The sequence below is a fragment of the Panthera leo genome, chromosome A1 (assembly GCF_018350215.1).
Source record: "Panthera leo isolate Ple1 chromosome A1, P.leo_Ple1_pat1.1, whole genome shotgun sequence".
Classification (NCBI taxonomy): domain Eukaryota; kingdom Metazoa; phylum Chordata; class Mammalia; order Carnivora; family Felidae; genus Panthera; species Panthera leo.
The window spans coordinates 167,810,888-167,829,754 of NC_056679.1; the positions used below are offsets into that span (position 1 = coordinate 167,810,888).

At 39.1% G+C, this 18,867-nt stretch overlaps 1 protein-coding gene across 2 annotated transcripts in view; it reads right to left on the bottom strand.

Annotated features, from left to right (window-relative positions):
* FBXL17 (F-box and leucine rich repeat protein 17) overlaps positions 1 to 18,867 on the bottom strand; it is a 496,901-nt gene that overhangs the window by 18,011 nt on the left and 460,023 nt on the right. For both annotated transcript variants that reach the window (XM_042944694.1, XM_042944688.1), the window contains one exon: positions 3,874 to 4,016. In XM_042944694.1, the coding sequence (XP_042800628.1) occupies positions 3,874 to 4,016 (143 nt within the window). The remainder of the gene's footprint in view (positions 1 to 3,873; positions 4,017 to 18,867) is intronic.

Below are 18,867 nucleotides of genomic sequence, written 5' to 3' on the forward strand. Positions count from 1 at the left end.
TAAGTTGATAGGTGATTTTGGGTCAACTCTAATTCCCAAGGTCAAGTAAGCCTTTGAACAGTCTTTAAGAATATAAGTTCACCCCAATTCATCAAAGCCGTCTCACACAGCGTTTTCTTCTCTTGGTTCTTACAATGCACTGAAGTTTAGGAGATTAAGTGGCGTCGGCTTTAAAACTCAAAGTAATGCCTCTAACATGCTTATCTATCCAGCAATCGGAACAGCTACTCAAACATGGGCTTCTTAACGCACTTCCTAGTTTTACAAGTGTTCAGGGAATGCTGCATTTGTGGAATGGCTGGAGGACTCCTCCCTACAAGTCACCAATGTTGTAGCCAAACAAGTTGTCTGACAGTCTAAGCGCACGTTGCTTTTATCTGCTAAGAATATGGTGAATGTTTCTCATCTGTTCTTTGTTTACCAAATGAGAGAGAGAAAGAACAGGGAGACGGAGGAAAACACCTTTTCCTACAACAAATGCAATGCATTTTGTCATTCTTTCAATTCCTCAAAAGCCCAAGTGAGGAAAAAAGCTCAAGTTCGGTAAAGTATAGCTTCCAAATTAAATATAAGTGGCCCCAAATGAAACTGGCTGTGTGTGAAAGAAAATATAACTGCCTTCACTATTTCGCAGAACTACAGGATCGCAGATCACAAGCCCGGGACACAAAGACATCACAAACCCCATCTTTCCCCCAGCGCAGGGATCCCAGTGACAATATTCCTGACAAGGGGGTTAATGGTGTAGACCACTGAGGTTTCTTGCTCCTCCTTTGGCTCCAGTTGGTGTCCAGAAAGGGGAAGAGCTCAAATTGATGACTGATTAACGGTTAGCAGATTTGGTTAAAGGACAGAGAGAAGAGTGATAGACCCAAATAGTTTTGTTCTTCAATTATTGGTTGGCACAGATGCTCACCTTGAGATAAATCGTGGGTCTTCGTGTCCGTATGCTGATCATGATTTCTCTGTGTTTTCTATTTCTATTCTTATTTTTCTCCACTATTTTCTTATTACTCTCTTTTTGTTTCCCTGCCTATTTGAATTGTCTTCTCTTCAATTCAGCCTTTTCTCACCCTGCAAATCTTTCTTTATCCCTACACCCTGGTTAGTAAGTTGATTCTAAATACAGATTGTCCTATGGAGGCATTAGTTTTCCTTTGTCGAGTATGTAAAAAAAAAAAAAATGTAATTTTGACATCTTAGTATAGAAAATAATAACCTTAATTTTAACTGAGGAAAAAGTAAAAGGGCAGCATCTTTGCTAATCTTAGTTTATTTTTTCCTGTCTAATTTCCTTTCAAAATCAGATAGCAGGCAGTACAATTTTTTCTCATTTGGAAATTTCAAATATCAAAACACAGGTTAATATGACATTGATGATAAGAATAATCAGTAGCACTGAGTATTTTATATATAACAAACATGATTATTCTAAGGGCTTGGTATATGTTCATTCACTTAAATGCTCACAGAACTCTACAAGACAGGTACTATCATTATCTTCATTTTACAAATGAGGAAACAGAGGCACTGAGTAACTGCCAAAGATAACACTACTAAGAGCAGAGCCCAGATGTGAACCTAACTCTGGCCTCTGAATCCATGCCCTCATCTATTAACCTCTTTGTTACTCACATTGTTACTCTGAGTCTTGATAAAAATTTAAAATCTGGAGACAGATTGCATAACACAAATTTTGAAAGCTGAGTAGCTACTTACTCTAGGTTTCCATCCAACTAAATCAACAAACAAGCGATTATGTGCAAGGCTTTATTTGCACTTTGTGGGTGGCTTGGAAACTTCTTCTGTCCTCACAGAACCTCTTGTGTCTGGTTCTGAGCTGCCCTAAGCCTAACGACGCCAGGCAGTAAGGCTGGCCCCAGCATCCTCTGGGCTGGGCCGCACCACAGCAGGCTATGGGCAGACAGCATGGTGCTGGAGCCAGAGGCTCTCAGAGCAGTTCAGTGGTTGGAGACAGGATTCAGAGGCCGCCAGAGGAAAGGGCTAACACTCTCTCAGGGAGACCACTAATCAGAACAGCCTCCCCATCCCATTTTGGACTAATTTGCGTCTGGGTAGAAAAGGATCCTTTCCTTAACTTAAAATAAGCAAAATGCTGGTCAGCAAATATGTCGGAAATAATCTTCTCCTGTACTAACTGGAACATAAACTTTTACCATTCATCTCTGAAGGTGGAGCTGACCTCAACAAATCTAAGGAGTACAGACTAGAAATATGGTAATTTCTAAGAGTGCTTGTGGATATACAGATCCGTTTTGAACGCATACATTTTGGCGTCCTTGGTTCAGGTAGTACCCAGGTAGTAGCAGTTTCTTCTGGCAGACATTGAGCAAAGCTGCTGTCATTGTTTAGCGTTTCTAGAATACTCCGCCTACTGTAGATTCTTTAACTTGTTTTAAAAGAAGTCTTTAAAAAAAAAAAGATTTTATTTTTTAAGTAATCTCTACACCCAACATGGGTCTCGAACTCACAACTCTTGTGAGATCAAGAGTCACATGCTCCGCTGACTGAGCCAGCCAGATGCCCCTCAGAGGAGTCATTTTAAAGTGAAAGGGGTTAGTAGCAGCATTAGGTTAGTTAGTAGTGAAATCTGAGGGAGACTTGCAACCCCTGGGTCTAAGTGCTGTTGCTTAGTAACAAAGTCAGCCAGCTTTTTAGGTTGGGCTGAGAATATATAGTAAAATCTCTCTAAACATAACTAACTGGCAAAGGCCTAGTATAAGCTGGGATTTTAAAGCATTTAAAGCATTTGGAGAAAAGAACTAGGTCAATTAACAAAAATGACAAAAGCACACAAAGGATTTGGGCCATTCTTCTATTGGCCCCCAAATTTGGTACATTTAGAAAATGCATGTCCTTTGAGAGACATATATATTTAGTTTCACTCTCTTTTGCTAGATCTGTCCCTAGTCACCAGTTGCAAAAGTAGCACACATGTGTAAATTATTATAAGATGCTAGCACTTCTGAGCAAGGGTCTGAGGTGGATCTGTTCCCAGGGGGCAGACCCCGTGCCTGGAGACGGCACCCAGGTGTGCCACGGGCACTGGGCCCAGACCCTGGAGACCTGCAGTAAAATCTTGGATGACTGGTCTCAGGCCAGGGTCTGGTCTTACTAAGTCTCCATTTTCTCCTGTTCATAGCACAAATAACCACTTCTTAGACTTACAGGGGAAACATGGAAGCATCTCGGTAGTACTTGGTGATCAATACAGATTTTTATCATTTTCCTTCGTAGTCTTCAAGGGCCCCATATTAAACGTGGCACAATTTCCCAAACTCACACTCACATCTCTGGCCAGCGCCACTCACCTTCAGTGGGACCTCTGGGACCATTTCTCATCATGTACTAAAAGTGACATCTTAAGTGCAGAAAGGCACAAATTCCCACATAATATTCCCTCACTGGCCCTTTCTTGCCCCCAGATTGCCACAATACATACATGTTGAGCACTGAAACCACACACTTCAAATTGTGAAAAACCAGTTTGGCACTGTTCTTTCCACCTAACTGTTGCAGGAAACTTGGAATCCAGAAAAGAATTTTACCGTTAGACCCTGCACATTGCTGTGTGATGTGCAAACACTTTTAATTTTGGTCCGTGGACTTAGGGACAGGAGGCCAAATATAATTTGTGCGTATGATTGCTTTTCCTTTCTGCATAAGCACAAAATTCATTTTTAAATAGAAAAATGCAAAAATAACTTCAGATTAGTTTAGAAAACCAGGCATCTTGCAATGCAAGATGTAACAGTACATGTATGTGCACGTACACATACATACATATAGGGGGAGAGAGAGAGAGAATATCATAGAAAGCTATTAACTACAAACTTGATAGGTAACTCTTACTTTATCACATCTCATCAGTCCCAAATATCTTAGAGATTTGCTGCTCTGCGCAATCAGGGTGGCTCCTTGATCTGTAATTTCTTTACACCATCCAACATCCACAGTCTCTATTGTCATGCTGTACCGGCCAATGGCTATCAGTGCTGCAGAGAGGGACAGAAAGAGAGAAAGCAAGCATAAATGTTAGCAGTGTATGTGATCTCTATCTTATTATGACTATTTCTCTCATTTCCTCAGTAAATTTGTTCCTGAAATGTTGTGTGTAAATGAATGTTTTGTAAACGAAATTAAATTTGAAATGCTTTAGGAAAGCTTGCTCTATGACAAACCCTTTCACAAAGTGAATAATCATTCCATAATTCCCCTTTCATTGGAACACAGCTTCTTATCAGTTTTACTCATTACAAGGTTACCTGTACTTTCAAACATTCATATCTGCAGAAGGAATAAATTAAAATGAATTATATATATAATGTTACAGAAAATGCTGAGTAGAAACTAAACTTTACCCAAGATAACTTTAATAAATTTTTTAAAAGAAAAATCCATGTAAGCACCATTTTGAGGTGTATTATACCGCATATAAATTTCTTTACCGATTGGCATAATTTTTTCCAGCTGTTCATGATCTGTAAAATGTAAGACTATATAATATTTTTCACATCAGTCCTTCTTGGGACTGTTAGGAATTAAGAATACATTATACATACAGTTGAACTTAATTGGTGCCATGCTACAGTGGGGTAAAGGGAATGCATTTGTTATGCTGAATTTCCTCACCATTATCAGAAGTCTTCCTTCTATTAACATATAAAATGAAGCCTGTCATCTGAAAACTATCAGTATCTCTAGTCTTCTTGACTGTTTAGCATTGGACCACTACTAAAGGGCAGATGCTTATCCCATAATCTACGATGTGCACCACTTATCACTGCTCCATTACCCAGCACCCTGTCAGAGCGACCAATCAGTGAAGGTGGCTCTTTGCTACGGACTTCTCACTTGATAGACACGCACACCTCTACATTTGTGGAGCAGAAAAACAGATTTCAATACCTCCAGCCAGAATAAGTTCATGGTGCATTGGTTTGTAAAAGAAAACCCTGAAAACAATGCCACACATTTTAAAAAGGACAGAGAAATTGTTTGCTAATTATTTCCTCATTCTAAGATAGGATGAGTTGATTTCTGTGACATTAAAGGCGGATGATATTTTCCAATTGACTAGATTGATAAGAGCAGAGTGAATTACTCATGTAAATAAATGTTAACTCTTACAGCTCACAGAAAAGAACTTGGCAAAATCTCTTTGCCAATTACCTCAGTAATATTTTTTTTACTAGAAAATTCATGCCTATGATTCAAGTATCAAAGCACTCCTAAGTAGCCTGATATTTAAGGTTTACAAAAACACCCATCATCTCAGTGTATTCCAGTGAAAATGCGATGAAGGACACAAATTTTTTTTTTCCTAGAAATTCCTCATGCCACGAATTTGTTCATGCTTTCACCTTTGCCCACCTACTTCGACATTTATTTGTTATTTTTTTTAAATTTACTTAGAGAGAGACAGCACAAGCAGAGGTGGAAAAGAGAGAGTGGGAGAGAGAGAATTCCACCCAGGCTCCACACTGTCAACTCAGAGCTTGACACAGGGCTTGAACTCACAAACCATGAGATCATGACCTGAGCCAAAATCAAGTCAGATGCTTAACCGACTGAGCCACCCAGGCACCCCACTAGTTTGACATTTAGTTTTCAAGGAAGTGGAGCAGGGTAGAGGGGGTTTTGCCAAAGGTTTGCCAAGTGGTCTGAATGATATTTTGTGCGTAGAAGTAATATCCCAGGTTAATCCCATCGGTGTCCCTGCCCTAAGAAAGCCATGATCTCTGGCACGATCATAATTTCACTAGTTATGCTATCCTAAGGATCTCCTATGATGACTGAAGTAGAATATACATAAAAGAAATTTCTTTCAATCTCAAACTATAATTTCAGAAGATGACAAATCACAAGTTGCAGAAGGCGCCAGGTTGGTAGACTGTGTACTTTTATTTACGTTTGAGGCTAGAACATGAAAGCCCTGCCCCGGACAGAAAAACATAAAAATAATGATCTGAGGAGTTTTTTAGAAGCTGCTTTATAAGCAAATGAAGAGTCAATAGCTTTTGATTCTAATTGCTAAGAACACTGGTGTTTATTATTTCCCTTTTTTTCCTTTCTTGTCCAAATTAAAATAAGCAGTAAACAAGACAACTGAAGATAAATCAGGGCATTCTATGTTTGTTTTGACATAGCTCTATACTGTAAAGTAAGAACTGAACTTTATTATTCCTTAACGTGTTCATTTATTCAGCAAACACCTCCTGAGTACTCACTCTAGAGCATTTTGTCTAATGTCTATTGACTATCCATGGGCTAGGCACTGGGCTAGGAATTTTAGGCATATTATTTCATTAAATCCTCTCAGAAACCCTATGAAGTTTTATTATTTTTTCCATTTTAAAGATCAGAAAACTGAGTCACAGAAAGACTGAATGGCCTTCCCTGTCACAAGACACTAAGTGAGGGATAATAGGCTGAGAATTAGGCTCTCAGTCCCGGCTGCACATGAGATCTACTAAGTCAGAACCATGGGGACAGTCACCAGGCAGTTCTTTTTTTTTTTAATTTTTTAACGTTTATTTATTTTTGAGACAGAGAGAGACAGAGCATGAACGGGGGAGGGTCAGAGAGAGGGAGACACAGAATCTGAAACAGGCTCCAGGCTCTGAGCTGTCGGCACAGAGCCCGACGCGGGGCTCGAACTCACGGACCGCGAGATCGTGACCTGAGCTGAAGTCGGATGCTTAACCGACCAAGCTACCCAGGCGCCCCATAGGCAGTTCTAACATGCTGCACCACTGGCGTGTGGAAGTGGAACCGTGGGTGTGACATGAGGGGCCTGTGCTAGGTGCTGGGGACAGAAAGATTCAGAGCTCAGAGGCCAGCTGAGTGGGATGGAAATGAGGAACACCCAAGTAAATAGTGACAATACAATGCTCATCCCCCCTCTCTTCCCATTCCTATCTCATTCTCGCTTCTCAGATCTCAAGTCAAAGGTCAGCTTCTCAAAATGGATCACTCTATCATTTGCCACTACTGGAAACGCTATTATTAATTTGTTTGGTTATTCACTTTGTTGTAGCCCATCTCTCCCATAAGTATGACAGCTCCTATTCACTGCTGTATGCCCAGCCCCTAGCCTGTGCCTGGTGCGGAGGTAGTTCTTAAAAGTGTTAGTGGAACGCACCAATGACTGGAATATGGTTTGGGTCTACTACAGAAGCATGCCAAGGGGGCACCGGAGCCCCTCACTCTTCAAGGGAGAAGAGAAATCATAGGAGCTCTCATGGAAGTGCTGAGCTAGGTCTTGAGGGATGAGTAAGGATTCTCTAGGAGAACAAAGGAGCTTGGGCAAGTATGTTGGGCTAAGGAAACAGCATATGTAAGCATAGAGAGATGTGAAAGGGTAGGGCAGCTGTAGGCCATTCTGTGCAGCTGAAATAAAAACAAGGCCAAGAAGTGGCAGGATTTATTTCAGAAATATTTATTCAATGATTAATGACACTGGAGTAGGTATAAGAGACACAGAGTAGCAAAAACAAGCAGAGTCCTTGATGTCCTTTAACTTACATTCTAGTAGGAGAGACAGGTGTGAAGCAAATAAACACACCACCATATATAAATCTAAATTGTAACAAATGTTCTGAAGGAAACTGACTGATTACTTTAGGAATAACACTTGCGGGGGAGGGGGGGCAGGGGGTGGGCACTAGGGAGAGTCTTCCTGATGAAGTTACTTTTAATCTGTCCAATAGCCCTGCAAAAACAATACTCATTTTATGGTAGAAAACTGAAGTTAAATACTTCAGCCAGGCCCCACCCCTACTAAGTGGCAAAACCAAGGTGCACACCGAGATAGTTTGGCTCCAAGGCCAGTGTTGGTTCTACCATAGCGGCACAGGGGTGGTTGAGGAGCCTGCATGTGTACAGAATGTATTTTTCCCCTTTACCACCATTCAGGACTTAACCATTACAGCTTGCAGGGAGCCAAGTAAAACACGGTGACCATAAAACACGGTCCACCAGAATCTGTAAATTCCAGAATATATAGAACAATTTACATCTTTGTGACTATATCCTACCTTTGAATATTTTTTCATTGTTCTTCACAAGCTAACCATGACACTTGTAGTGTGGTACAGTCTCAAGTTCATTTCCAGGCTCACTACTTAGCAGATGTCTGACCTCAGGATATTTCACTTTTCTGAGTCTCAGCTTCCTCACTTGGACAATGGAGATGTTGACTATATGTCCTGCTTACTTCACAGGGTTGGTCTGAGGTTCAAATGACATAGTACATGTAAGGGGCTTGGCACTACATAAATGTCATGATTTATGTGATATTTTCCCAAAGCATTCTACAGTGGTGCAGTTGATATAAAATGAAAAGACTTTAAAGAGTTTTGAAAATTAAAATGCTCCGGGAAAATGAGAGCATTATGTAAGTATTTAGTCATTATGTCACTGCTAGAGCTCCTGAACTGCCTACTCTCTATTGGTGATCATGAACTTGTAGATTGCACCTGGGATGATAGGGCTGCAAATGTAATGTGTGATTACTACCTTCACTAGGGGCTGTTGACACATTACAATGATATTTATTGAGCCTTGAAAAGAAATAAATTATGCAAGACTAATTCCTAATCTCAATGCAGTTTGAATATACGTTTTTATGTGCTAAGTACAACTAACAAAAATAGTTACATTCTAAAAAAATTATACAAGTTAAAAGCTATAATCCAGTAACTTATATCATTATCAAGAAAATACATTAACCCCCTAAAAGGCATTTCCATAGACAGAGAAAGTGAAAACCATGAGCACATACATATTAAATTTTGACTAAGAAATTCCATTTCCAGGGGTGCCTGGGTGGCTCAGTGGGTCAAGCATCTGCCTTCGGCTCAGGTCATAATCTCGCGGTTTGTGATTTTGAGCCCTGTGTCAGGCTCTGTGCTGACAGCTCAGAGCCTGGAGCCTGCTTCAGATTCTGTGTCTCCCTCTCTCTCTGCCCTCCCTCTGGTTGTGCTCCGTCTCTCACTCTCTCAAAAATAAACATTAAAAAATTAAAAAAAAGAAATTCCATTTCCAGGAATATACCCTGGAAATACACTTTTTGAAAAAGATACTTTTAATAATACTAGGAACTTTTAAATCATTCAGTGAAAAAAGTAAAGGTGCAAGAATTTATATGGTGTGCTATCACCATATAAAAGAGAATACAATTAAAAAAAACCACTTACAAATCTGCTCCTTTGTGAAAAAGGAATATGGGAGAGAGAAACCAGGAAATACAGAGACTGTTTAAGTATACGGGGTTGGTGGGAAAGGGGAGGAAGGAAGGGGCATGGAATGTGGAGGTGGGGATGTGAGGAGGGAGGGACACTTCCTGGAGTATTTCTTTGGATATAGCTTCGACTGTGAATCATAGTAATGTTTTACATACCTCCCAAAATAAAAAAAAAAAAAAAATTAAAACTAACAAGGATGTAGGGGAATGGGAAGTAGAATACAAACAGTAACAAATGAAGCTAACTGTATTACAAATGAAGAGCGTGACCCAGACAAATAAAATAACCACACAGAAGAGGATGGGAATTAAGAATTCAGTCACTTTGGAAAACATTATTTTGGCAGGATATTGTAAGGTGAAATCCAAAAAGAACTGTCAGCAAACATTGTATTCCAGTTAGTAATTCTATTTCTCACAGGGCTATGAGGTAGCAATCCAGTAACTACTTTATGTGTAATCTAGGATTGTAAATGATGAGAGCCAGTCTTTTTACTGTCAGAGAAAGAAGTTATAAATAAGAAAAGGGGAGAGGCTTATAATAAACCCTGTGGTATTGATTTGGAATCAGAGGTACTAGAATGAACTGTTGGTTCATAACAGATACACAGATATAGAAATAACTAATAAATATGATGTATGTGCATGCATGGGTTAGTATACATGCATATATTCCTTATCTTTTCAGCTGAGAGAGACTAGGAGCAATGACACTCTAGTAGCAGTGATGTACAGGCACCCAGATCTTGATTTATAAATATCATTCTCTAATAAAAAGAATTAAGTCTTCTTATAGAAATGGTTGATTCCTGCACTGGGGCAGGGAAATACAAGATAAGTCTAAAACATCTTGTGATATCAGAAAAAACAGGTGCTTAAAAGAGTGAGGGCATATCAAAAGGACACATGATCCATTCAGAAGAAGCTGCCAATGGCCACAGCTGGAACAATGTGAATCTCAAAACAAACGAGTGTATTGGACTATCCTTGAGAAAACCAAATAAGCATCCACAAATCCATATTCATAGAGGTAGAAAGATAGAAGATGGATATACAGTCAAGGAAGGACAACTCTTCCTTACAGAAAACTTCCAATGAATCAATTTGGAAAGAATGGGGGAAATACAAAAACATCATCAGGCAAAGACCGCAGTAATAACTGTTGCAGGCCAAGTCCACAAATGGATGCTAAAATCAGTGGGTGAAAGTTTTGGGAGAAACAGAATAATAGCATAGTGCCAAAGATATTTATCAACTGCAAAGGGAAGTCAGTATAATTACTAACATCACAGTGGAGACACCCAGCAGCCATCACCTTAACCAAATGACCAAGGTTAACATCACCAGTAATAACACATACAGACATCACATGTACCACCTGATCACTTCTTCAGTATTCGTGCCAAAATAATCTCAATCCAAACATCACACAAACCTAAGATGAAAAACATTCTACAGGTCTAGAGGGTAAGGGTAATGAAATATAAGAAAAGAATGAGGAAGCATCAGGATAGGAGACTAAGGAGACAGGAAAAGCAGATATACTGTGAGATCCTGGATTGGATCCTGGAATAGACAAGAAAATTAGGGGGAAAACTGGTGAAATTCAAATAAGATCTATAACTTAGTTATCTTATTGCTTCAATGTTAATTTCCTGGTTTGATAATTATACTATGGTTATAGGAGTTGATCACACTAGAGGTAGCTAGGTGAAGAATATTATGTGAACTGTTTACTGGTTTTGCAACTTATCTGAATTCTAAAAGTATTTTGGGGTGTCTGGCTGGCTCAGTCAGTAGAGCATGCAACTCTTGATCTTGGGGATGTGAGTTCGAGCCCCACACTGGGTTTAGAGACTACTCAAAAATAAAATCTTAGAAACAGTATTTGAAAATAAAGATTTTAAAAGTGTAGATAAGCTAATCAGACAACAAGTGAATGAACTAAGGAGAGAACTAAAATTTTCTAAGTGAAAGCAGGTATTACTTTCACAGTGAACAATCTGATATATAAATGTTACAACTAAAAATACATTTTTTTCTTCATAGGAGGAAGATTAGTCATACGAGTGCATTAACAAGTAACCTGCATGTGCCATTTTGTCCTTTCCAGTTCTATCTTCTGCTATGGATCTATGTACCTGCAATACAATCAGAAGAAATGCCCTGGTGCTTGAAAGAACTAGGGTTAAAATCTAACAGTGGGATTAACATCTTTCATGTAATACTTGGAAAAAAGGATTTGCAAAGAAATTTCTTGGCATGAATACAAAGAGATAAATATGAAAAGCACTCTTCTTTGTAGATGCCACAGAAGCCCCCAAAACAAAGAAATGACACTTTCAGAGACATTTGTTGTTGTGTGATGGTCTCTGGGAAGGCTCCCTCCACCCTGCAGGGACTATAGCAGTGGTTCCTACCCCTGGCAGTTCAGGAGAATCACAGGTGCCTAGAAAAAGTACAGATGCCTGAGTCCCACCCCTGGAGATTCTGACTCAGGAGAAGCCATAAAAACTCCTGTGATCCCGATGTGCAGCCAGGGCTGAGAACCACTTGAACAGAATAACCTGTAACTCGGGCAAAGTCAGTCAACTAAAAACAAAAGAACTAATTTTCAGAGATATAAGTAGCTTTGTGTTCTGATATTTTAATACAACTTTGTCTCTCAAACAGTAGTGACTTCTTGTACACAATCCAATACTTTTTAACTTCTCTATTTCTAATTTATATCCTTTCCTTCCATTTTGATATATTACTATTATATTCCTCCTATCATTTTTTTTAATGTTTATTTTTATTTTTGAGAGACAGAAAAAGCACGAGTGGGCAGGGGCAGAGAGAAGGAGACACAGAATCAGAAGCAGGCTCCAGGCTCTGTGCTGTTAGCACAGAGCTCGATGCGGGGCTCAGACCCACAACTGCGAGATCATGATCTGAGGCGAAGTCGGAAGCTCAATCAACTGAGCCATCCAGGTGCCCCATATTCCTCCTATTATTATGTAGTAAACCTGACAGTGACCATATGCTATTTTTCCAGGTTGTCCTTTTTAGTAAATATTTTCCTTTAGTTCATTGCACTTATTTATATTTCTTATACAGCACTTATCAGAGTTTGTTTCATATTAGAATTATTTATCAAACACCTGTCTTCCTACTAGATTGTAAAGTCTTTGAAGCAGCAAATGTAGAGAATGCTTTTCTAGGACCTCTAAGTCTCTGAAAATCAAGGGTCACTCATTTTTTACAGCTTCAGTGAATTTTTTGGAAGTATAACATGCTTGCAGAATATTGCACAAATCCTAAGGGTACAATTTGATGAATTTTGACAAAGTTAACCCAGCTGTGTAACACTCTCTAGATTGAGAGACAGGGCATGACCATCACCCCTGAAGCTCACTCGTCCCCAACTCCAGTCACTGTTATTCTGCCACTAAGAATAGCTACTATCCTGACTTCTAACCACACAGATTAGTATTCTTGTGTTTGAACTTCATATATATAGAGTCAAACACCCAGTACTCTTATTTCTGGTTTTTCAGCAGTCTGTTATGTTAATGAGATCCAACCACATTGTTAAGGGTATGAATAGTTTGTTCATTCTCATTTCCAAAGTGGTGATAACATTTACATTCTTACCAGTAATGTGTGAAGATTCCAGTGTCTCTACATCCTTGCCAGTACTTAGTGGTATCTGTCTTTCTGATCATAGCCATTCTGGTGGGTGTGAGGTGCTACCTTATTGTGGGTTATAATTTTCATTTCCCTAAGGACTAATGATGTTGTGCATCTTTTCATGGTGTCATACACTGCTTTAAAATCCCAGCATAATATTATGTGCCTTTATCCTTACAAGCACTAAGTATCTATTAAATTAAATTGATGAAGAAGGAGAGGCACGTAAGTTTTCTATTATTAGACTACCTAGCAAAGAATAGCAAAATATCTGTTTCTAGATGACAGATCATTTTCCACATAATTTGAGGGAATGTACCAGTAAAATAAACTAGTCTAGCCTCTGGAGACACGAAAAAATCTTCAAGTTTCTTAAAATAAGAGAGTAAATTCAAAAAATTTACAGTTATAGAAAACTTTCCAAATGCTCATTTATTTGTGGAATTTCAAAGACCGTGGAGTATGCTTTATTTAGGAACTCTAAATCTCTTACAATCAAGTGAAAAATAAATATAATACAAAAATTGTGGTGGATAACATTGGAGTGGAAATGTTGAATTATGGTAGAATTTTCAAGACACTTTATGTAAGGGCATTCATTTTACAGAACTCTTCTTACTGAGTTCAGAACAGCAACATGCAAGTCTTATCTGACAAAGGGAAGAAGCTGGCTGTGGCCCCTGACCTTTCGGGGAAAAGACTCTCCTGCCCTATACATCCTGAAATGGAAATACAACATTATTTATAGGCTGCACCTGCTTTCCTTCCTAGGAGATTAGCAAGTTGGTGGAAAGTAAGAGTTCACATGAAGAATTTTTTAAAGAATTTTTTAAGTTCATCAGAAGCAAGGATAAGTATTTTTTATTCTTTATGCTTTCCAAATTATTTTTATTTTAATAGCAGAAAGACACAAATCACATTGGGTAGGTAGAAACTATTTTTGAGTATGTGACTTCTGAAAACGTAATAAACAAAAGGCATATTTAGAACTAACCTTCATTTAACAGGAATCTGATCCACTGCTCTGGTTTTCAGTGGTGCTGTTTTTGGTGGAAACCAACCCTCTGAGAGGAATGTTAGGTTCCCTTGATAATCCCCTTATTAAATTTTGGAATCCAAGATGAGGAAGAAAAAAAAAAAAAAGCCTACTCTTAACATTAGCTGAGAACCTTAAAGTCCCTGGTTCAATGATTCTTTTTTATTCTAGCTAGCCTGCATAAATACATATATTACTTATCAAAGAATTATGCATATTTTAAAAAATTCTGACATTATATTAGATTTCCTCACTTTATGAGAAGTGAATTCTGGGCTTCAATATGTTGGTTCATGGATATGGAAAAGTATATTAGTGTTTCTGACACAGATCTGCCTTGTCCACCTTTCTGAGCTGGAGTTTCCAGACTGCCATAAAGATGGAGCATCAGTATCAAGCAGGCATCAGATACAAATATTTATCTGACCCCACGTGGAGCAGAGCAGGATGCCACGGCAGCAACTACCACTTGAGAGATACCAAGGTTGGTGACAACATATGTGTTACCAGACTGCCCAACAGGCATTGTAAAAATATCTTGACATTGAAGGGAAGGAAACCGAAGGAAGAGGGAAGAACACATGAGGATGTCAGCAGAGTGAATATATCATCTCTTCCTTCTTTAAACAAATACTAATCACGTGCCTCCTAAGCACCAGGGAATGTTTCAGGAACTGAGAATAAAGAGAGCAAATCCCTGCCCTTGTGAGGCTTGTATTCTGAATACAAATAAATAATTAGAATACTTAGGTTTTCAGGTGGTGATTAGGCTTCTGAGAAAAATTCAGCAGGGCCTAGAGGTGGGAGAGCTACAATTTTAATTAGGGCAACCATGGAAGGCCTCACAGAGAAAATGACATCTGAGCAAAGATCTGAAGAGGTGAGGGAACAAGCCATACAGATATCTAAGGGAAAGGCATTATGTGCAGAGAACACCTAATGCCAAGGCCATGAGGCAGGAAGGTTGCTGGTTTGTTTTAGAGTGAGCAAAAGAGCAAGGTGGTGAGTAGTGGAGAGGAGATTGGGGAGAGTTAATGGAAAAGGGGGTGGTCAAAATCATCTCATAGATCATTTTAACGACATTGGCTTTCCCTCTAAATGAAATCAGAAACCACTGGAGAATTTGGGGCAGAGGAGTGATATGATCTAATTTAAACTTTCAAAGGACTTCTCTGGCTTCTGGGTTGAAGACAGGCTGTAAGAGGCAAGAGCAGAAGCAAGGAGACCAGTAAGGAGGTCACTGCAATGATCTAGACAAGAAGTGATAGTGGCTTGGCCAAGGGCTATGTAACAGAAATGGGGAGGAGTTGAACTAGACTACAGTAGAGAGACCCAACAGTATTTGCTGATGGACTGGCTGTGGAGTAAGAGAAGGAGAAGAGTCAGGGTGTTAAGAGAAAAGAAATCTTTTCTTTTCGGCACTTAGATTTAAAAGACATTTCCTGCATGGAATTTTACATAGCTGTTCCTTGGGTACTTTCGTGTCTAAGTGTTCTTGCACTAGTAGGAATATATCAGTTTCTTCTCTTGGATATAAACTCTGAGAGGGGCAAAGACCACCTTTATTCATCTTTATATCATTATCTAGCATAGGGCCTTTATTTGTTAGTGTTCAATATATGTTCATTTAAATATGTACATCTTAGATATCACAATTAAAAGCACTTAGGGAAAAACAACTTAGGGGTCTTGTTTGCATTCTCTAGAGTTCCTATTCATTCTTTATTCTAAAAGTATTTACTGAGTAGCTACAGTATATTAATCACTATGATGTTTGTAGGTACCTTTGAGGAGATTATAGGTAATAAACATTTCCCCCTATATGTCTCTGCATTTAAAAATTTTCTAGAGTGTGGGCTGCCTAGGTGGCTCAGTTGGTTAAGCATCTGACTCTTGGTTGCAGTTCAGGTTATGATCTCATAGTTCATGAGTTCGAGCCCCACACCGGACTCTGTGCTGACAGCACAGAGCCTGTTTGGGATTCATTCTCTCTCTCTCTCTCTCTCTCTCTCTCTCTCTCTCTCTCTCTCTGTCCCTCCCCTGCTCTCTCTTGGGCATGCTCTCTCTCTCTTAAACAAACAAACAAACAAACAAACTTAATTTTTTTTCTAACACTAGGCATGTTTTACTTTACCAAAAAATCGGTTTTTAAAAAGAGGAACTAGATAGGTTTCTGAGTTTTACCAGAGTAAAGGGAAGAACTTAACATTTCTTTTTTTTTTTTAATGTTTCATTTTACTTTTGAGACAGAGAGAGAGTGAGCAGGAGAGGTGAAGAGAGAGATGAAGACACAGAACTTGAAGCAGGCTCCAAGCTCCAAGCTCCAAGCTGTCAGCAGGGCTCAAACCCACAAACTGTGAGATCATAACTTGAGCCAAAGTCAGATGCTTAACCAATTGAGCCACCCAGGTGCCCCAGAACTTAACATTTCTGAAAGTGGGGTTTCTCTCTAATCTTGCTCGTCAAGGCAAACAAACACATTGACTGGTACCAAAATTCAATACCTAAAAATCATGAAATCCTGTGAAAAAAGCATAAAGCTATTTGCTAAAATTAAATACAAAAAGGTGAGTTCACTTACTCCTCCTTAACTATAACCAGAGCAGTTATTACTCAGGGGCCATTGTCCAGACCATGGATTAGCTTAGATACTGGCAAAAACTTGCTTATGGATCTTTCTGCCATAAGAAGGGAAAAGGAAATAAAAACATGGAATTCAAAGCATTTCAATTTGAGTTTTTCAAGTTTATGGGGTGCCTGGGTGGTTCAGTTGGTTAAGTGCCCAACTCAGGATTTTGGCTCAGGGAATGATCTCATGATTCCGTAGATAGAGCCCCATATTGGGCTCTGTGCTGTGAGGAGCCTGCTTAGGATTCTCTCTCCCTCCCTCCCTCTCTGCCCATCCCCTGGTCATGCACACGTGAGAGGTCACTCTCTCTTTTAAAATAAATAAACAAACATCAAAAAAAAGTTTAGTGGAGAACTAGATTAAAATTCAGGGAACACTAAACTTTCTATATTCTTTTTGTCTTCCAGGGGGAAGAAGAAATCCCAGTTCTCACACTAGTGCAAATGCTCACACAGGCAGGGAGACACAGACACAGACGTATATACATATATTATTCTTAGGCCCTAATTCACAGGTAGACCTATCTTAAAGCTACTGAAGGGCCTTCTGAAGGTCTAACATTTACATGGACCTTCACAAGGGCCTGGTTCACAGAAATGTACTCATAGGGTAATGTATTTTTGTAAAATTCTGTAAAAGCAAGATGCTTTTGTATTCTTTTCTTTAAGAGAGATCTCAAATTGTTTAAACCTCAGGTCCTGAAAAATCCTGAATTTGTCCCTGATCCAACACAGAATATTCTGATTCAGTGGCTTTGGGGGTGGATATCAGGAAGCTGTATCTTTTTCTTTCCTATTTTTTAATGTCACCAAGTGATTTTGATGCATAGCCAGGTTTGGAAATCACTGACGAAGGACTTACAGACTGATCAGTTTAATGAGTCCCTGACATCTAGGTAGTATTTCTACCTGGAGCTTTGCCACCATTGATTGGGACATAAACCATATAACACTATGTAGTTTGGAAAAAGCTGGCAATTGGCAACATTCACTTCCACATTGCAGTGATGAATCACATAACCCTCTGTGCCGAGTAATTAACTATCCATTTGTATGTACTGGCTGTAGCGATATAGTTCTTTTCAAAGAGGAAGGAAGGGAATTTGGACATAACATTAACAGTTGTTAATACCAAGCAAATAGAGTAAATTGGATTTATTAAAAAGAGTATGTGTGTGGATTTTTTCCCTAGGAGTTGATATAATTTGTCTAGCTTTCTAATTATAGCTGGGACAGAAAATGGCTGAACCCCAAGACCTCTCACGGTATCTAATAAACTTTTACTTACAGGGAGAATATTTCTTGGGTTGGAGAATGACAAATAATTTACTAAGCTTTTCCTGAAAGATAGCTAAAGGTGTTTCACCTATATCTAGCTGATGAATTAGCTTTAGCTAATAATCAGTGTCATGAGACAGGGAAGAAGCAGCCTGTAATTACTTTGAAAGGAATGAAGGAACAGATCTGATAAAGAAACTAAATCAGCTAATTCCTCTAGGGGTATACCCAGTGGAGAGAAGCTCACCTCCCTGCCAGTTTAAAGTGAGGCAAAGACAGGGGGCATGGGTAGTTTTCACATGCCCGGCTTCCATTCCCACTTCCTGGTAACAAACCCTTAATTTTCCTTTCCAAAGGTGCACCATGGGGACTGTAATCAAAGGTTCCCTCCCCTTCTCCAACATGCAGGTGGGCATGTGTCCCAAATCCGACTATAAGCATACTCACTTCCTAGTATGTGATTTCTGCCCAGAATGACTTAAGAAGTAAAACAGCTGGAGACACCCATCCTGGGGGAGGTTACCGAAAGAGACTCTCATTAGTCCCAGCTACCTAGAGAGAGATCCCATGTTCTTATTTTTCCCACAGCCTGATTCTGGGAGTTACCCCATCTTCTTCCAATAATTTCTTTGCTTTTGTTCTGGGTTTTGTTTTCACTTAAAGTAGTCTCTGTTGGTTTCTATAACTTGCAACCGAAGAATCTTAACTCATACAGAAAACTATGTGCATGACAACTCAGTTTTTTTCTACAATAACAAAAACCCCATACAGATTCTCAACAATGCCCTGCTGAAAGAGTCACACCAGCAGAAAATAGAAATATGGCTCTGTAAATAAACATTGGTTTTGTTGGTAGATGTTACTAACATATCTGTACTCACTCTTGGGAGAATTAAAATAACTCTATTTAGTTCCACGATATCTTTTTAAATTTTTCAAATAATAACTCTATTGTTTGCACAAAAATGGTTCAAGTTATTGTAAA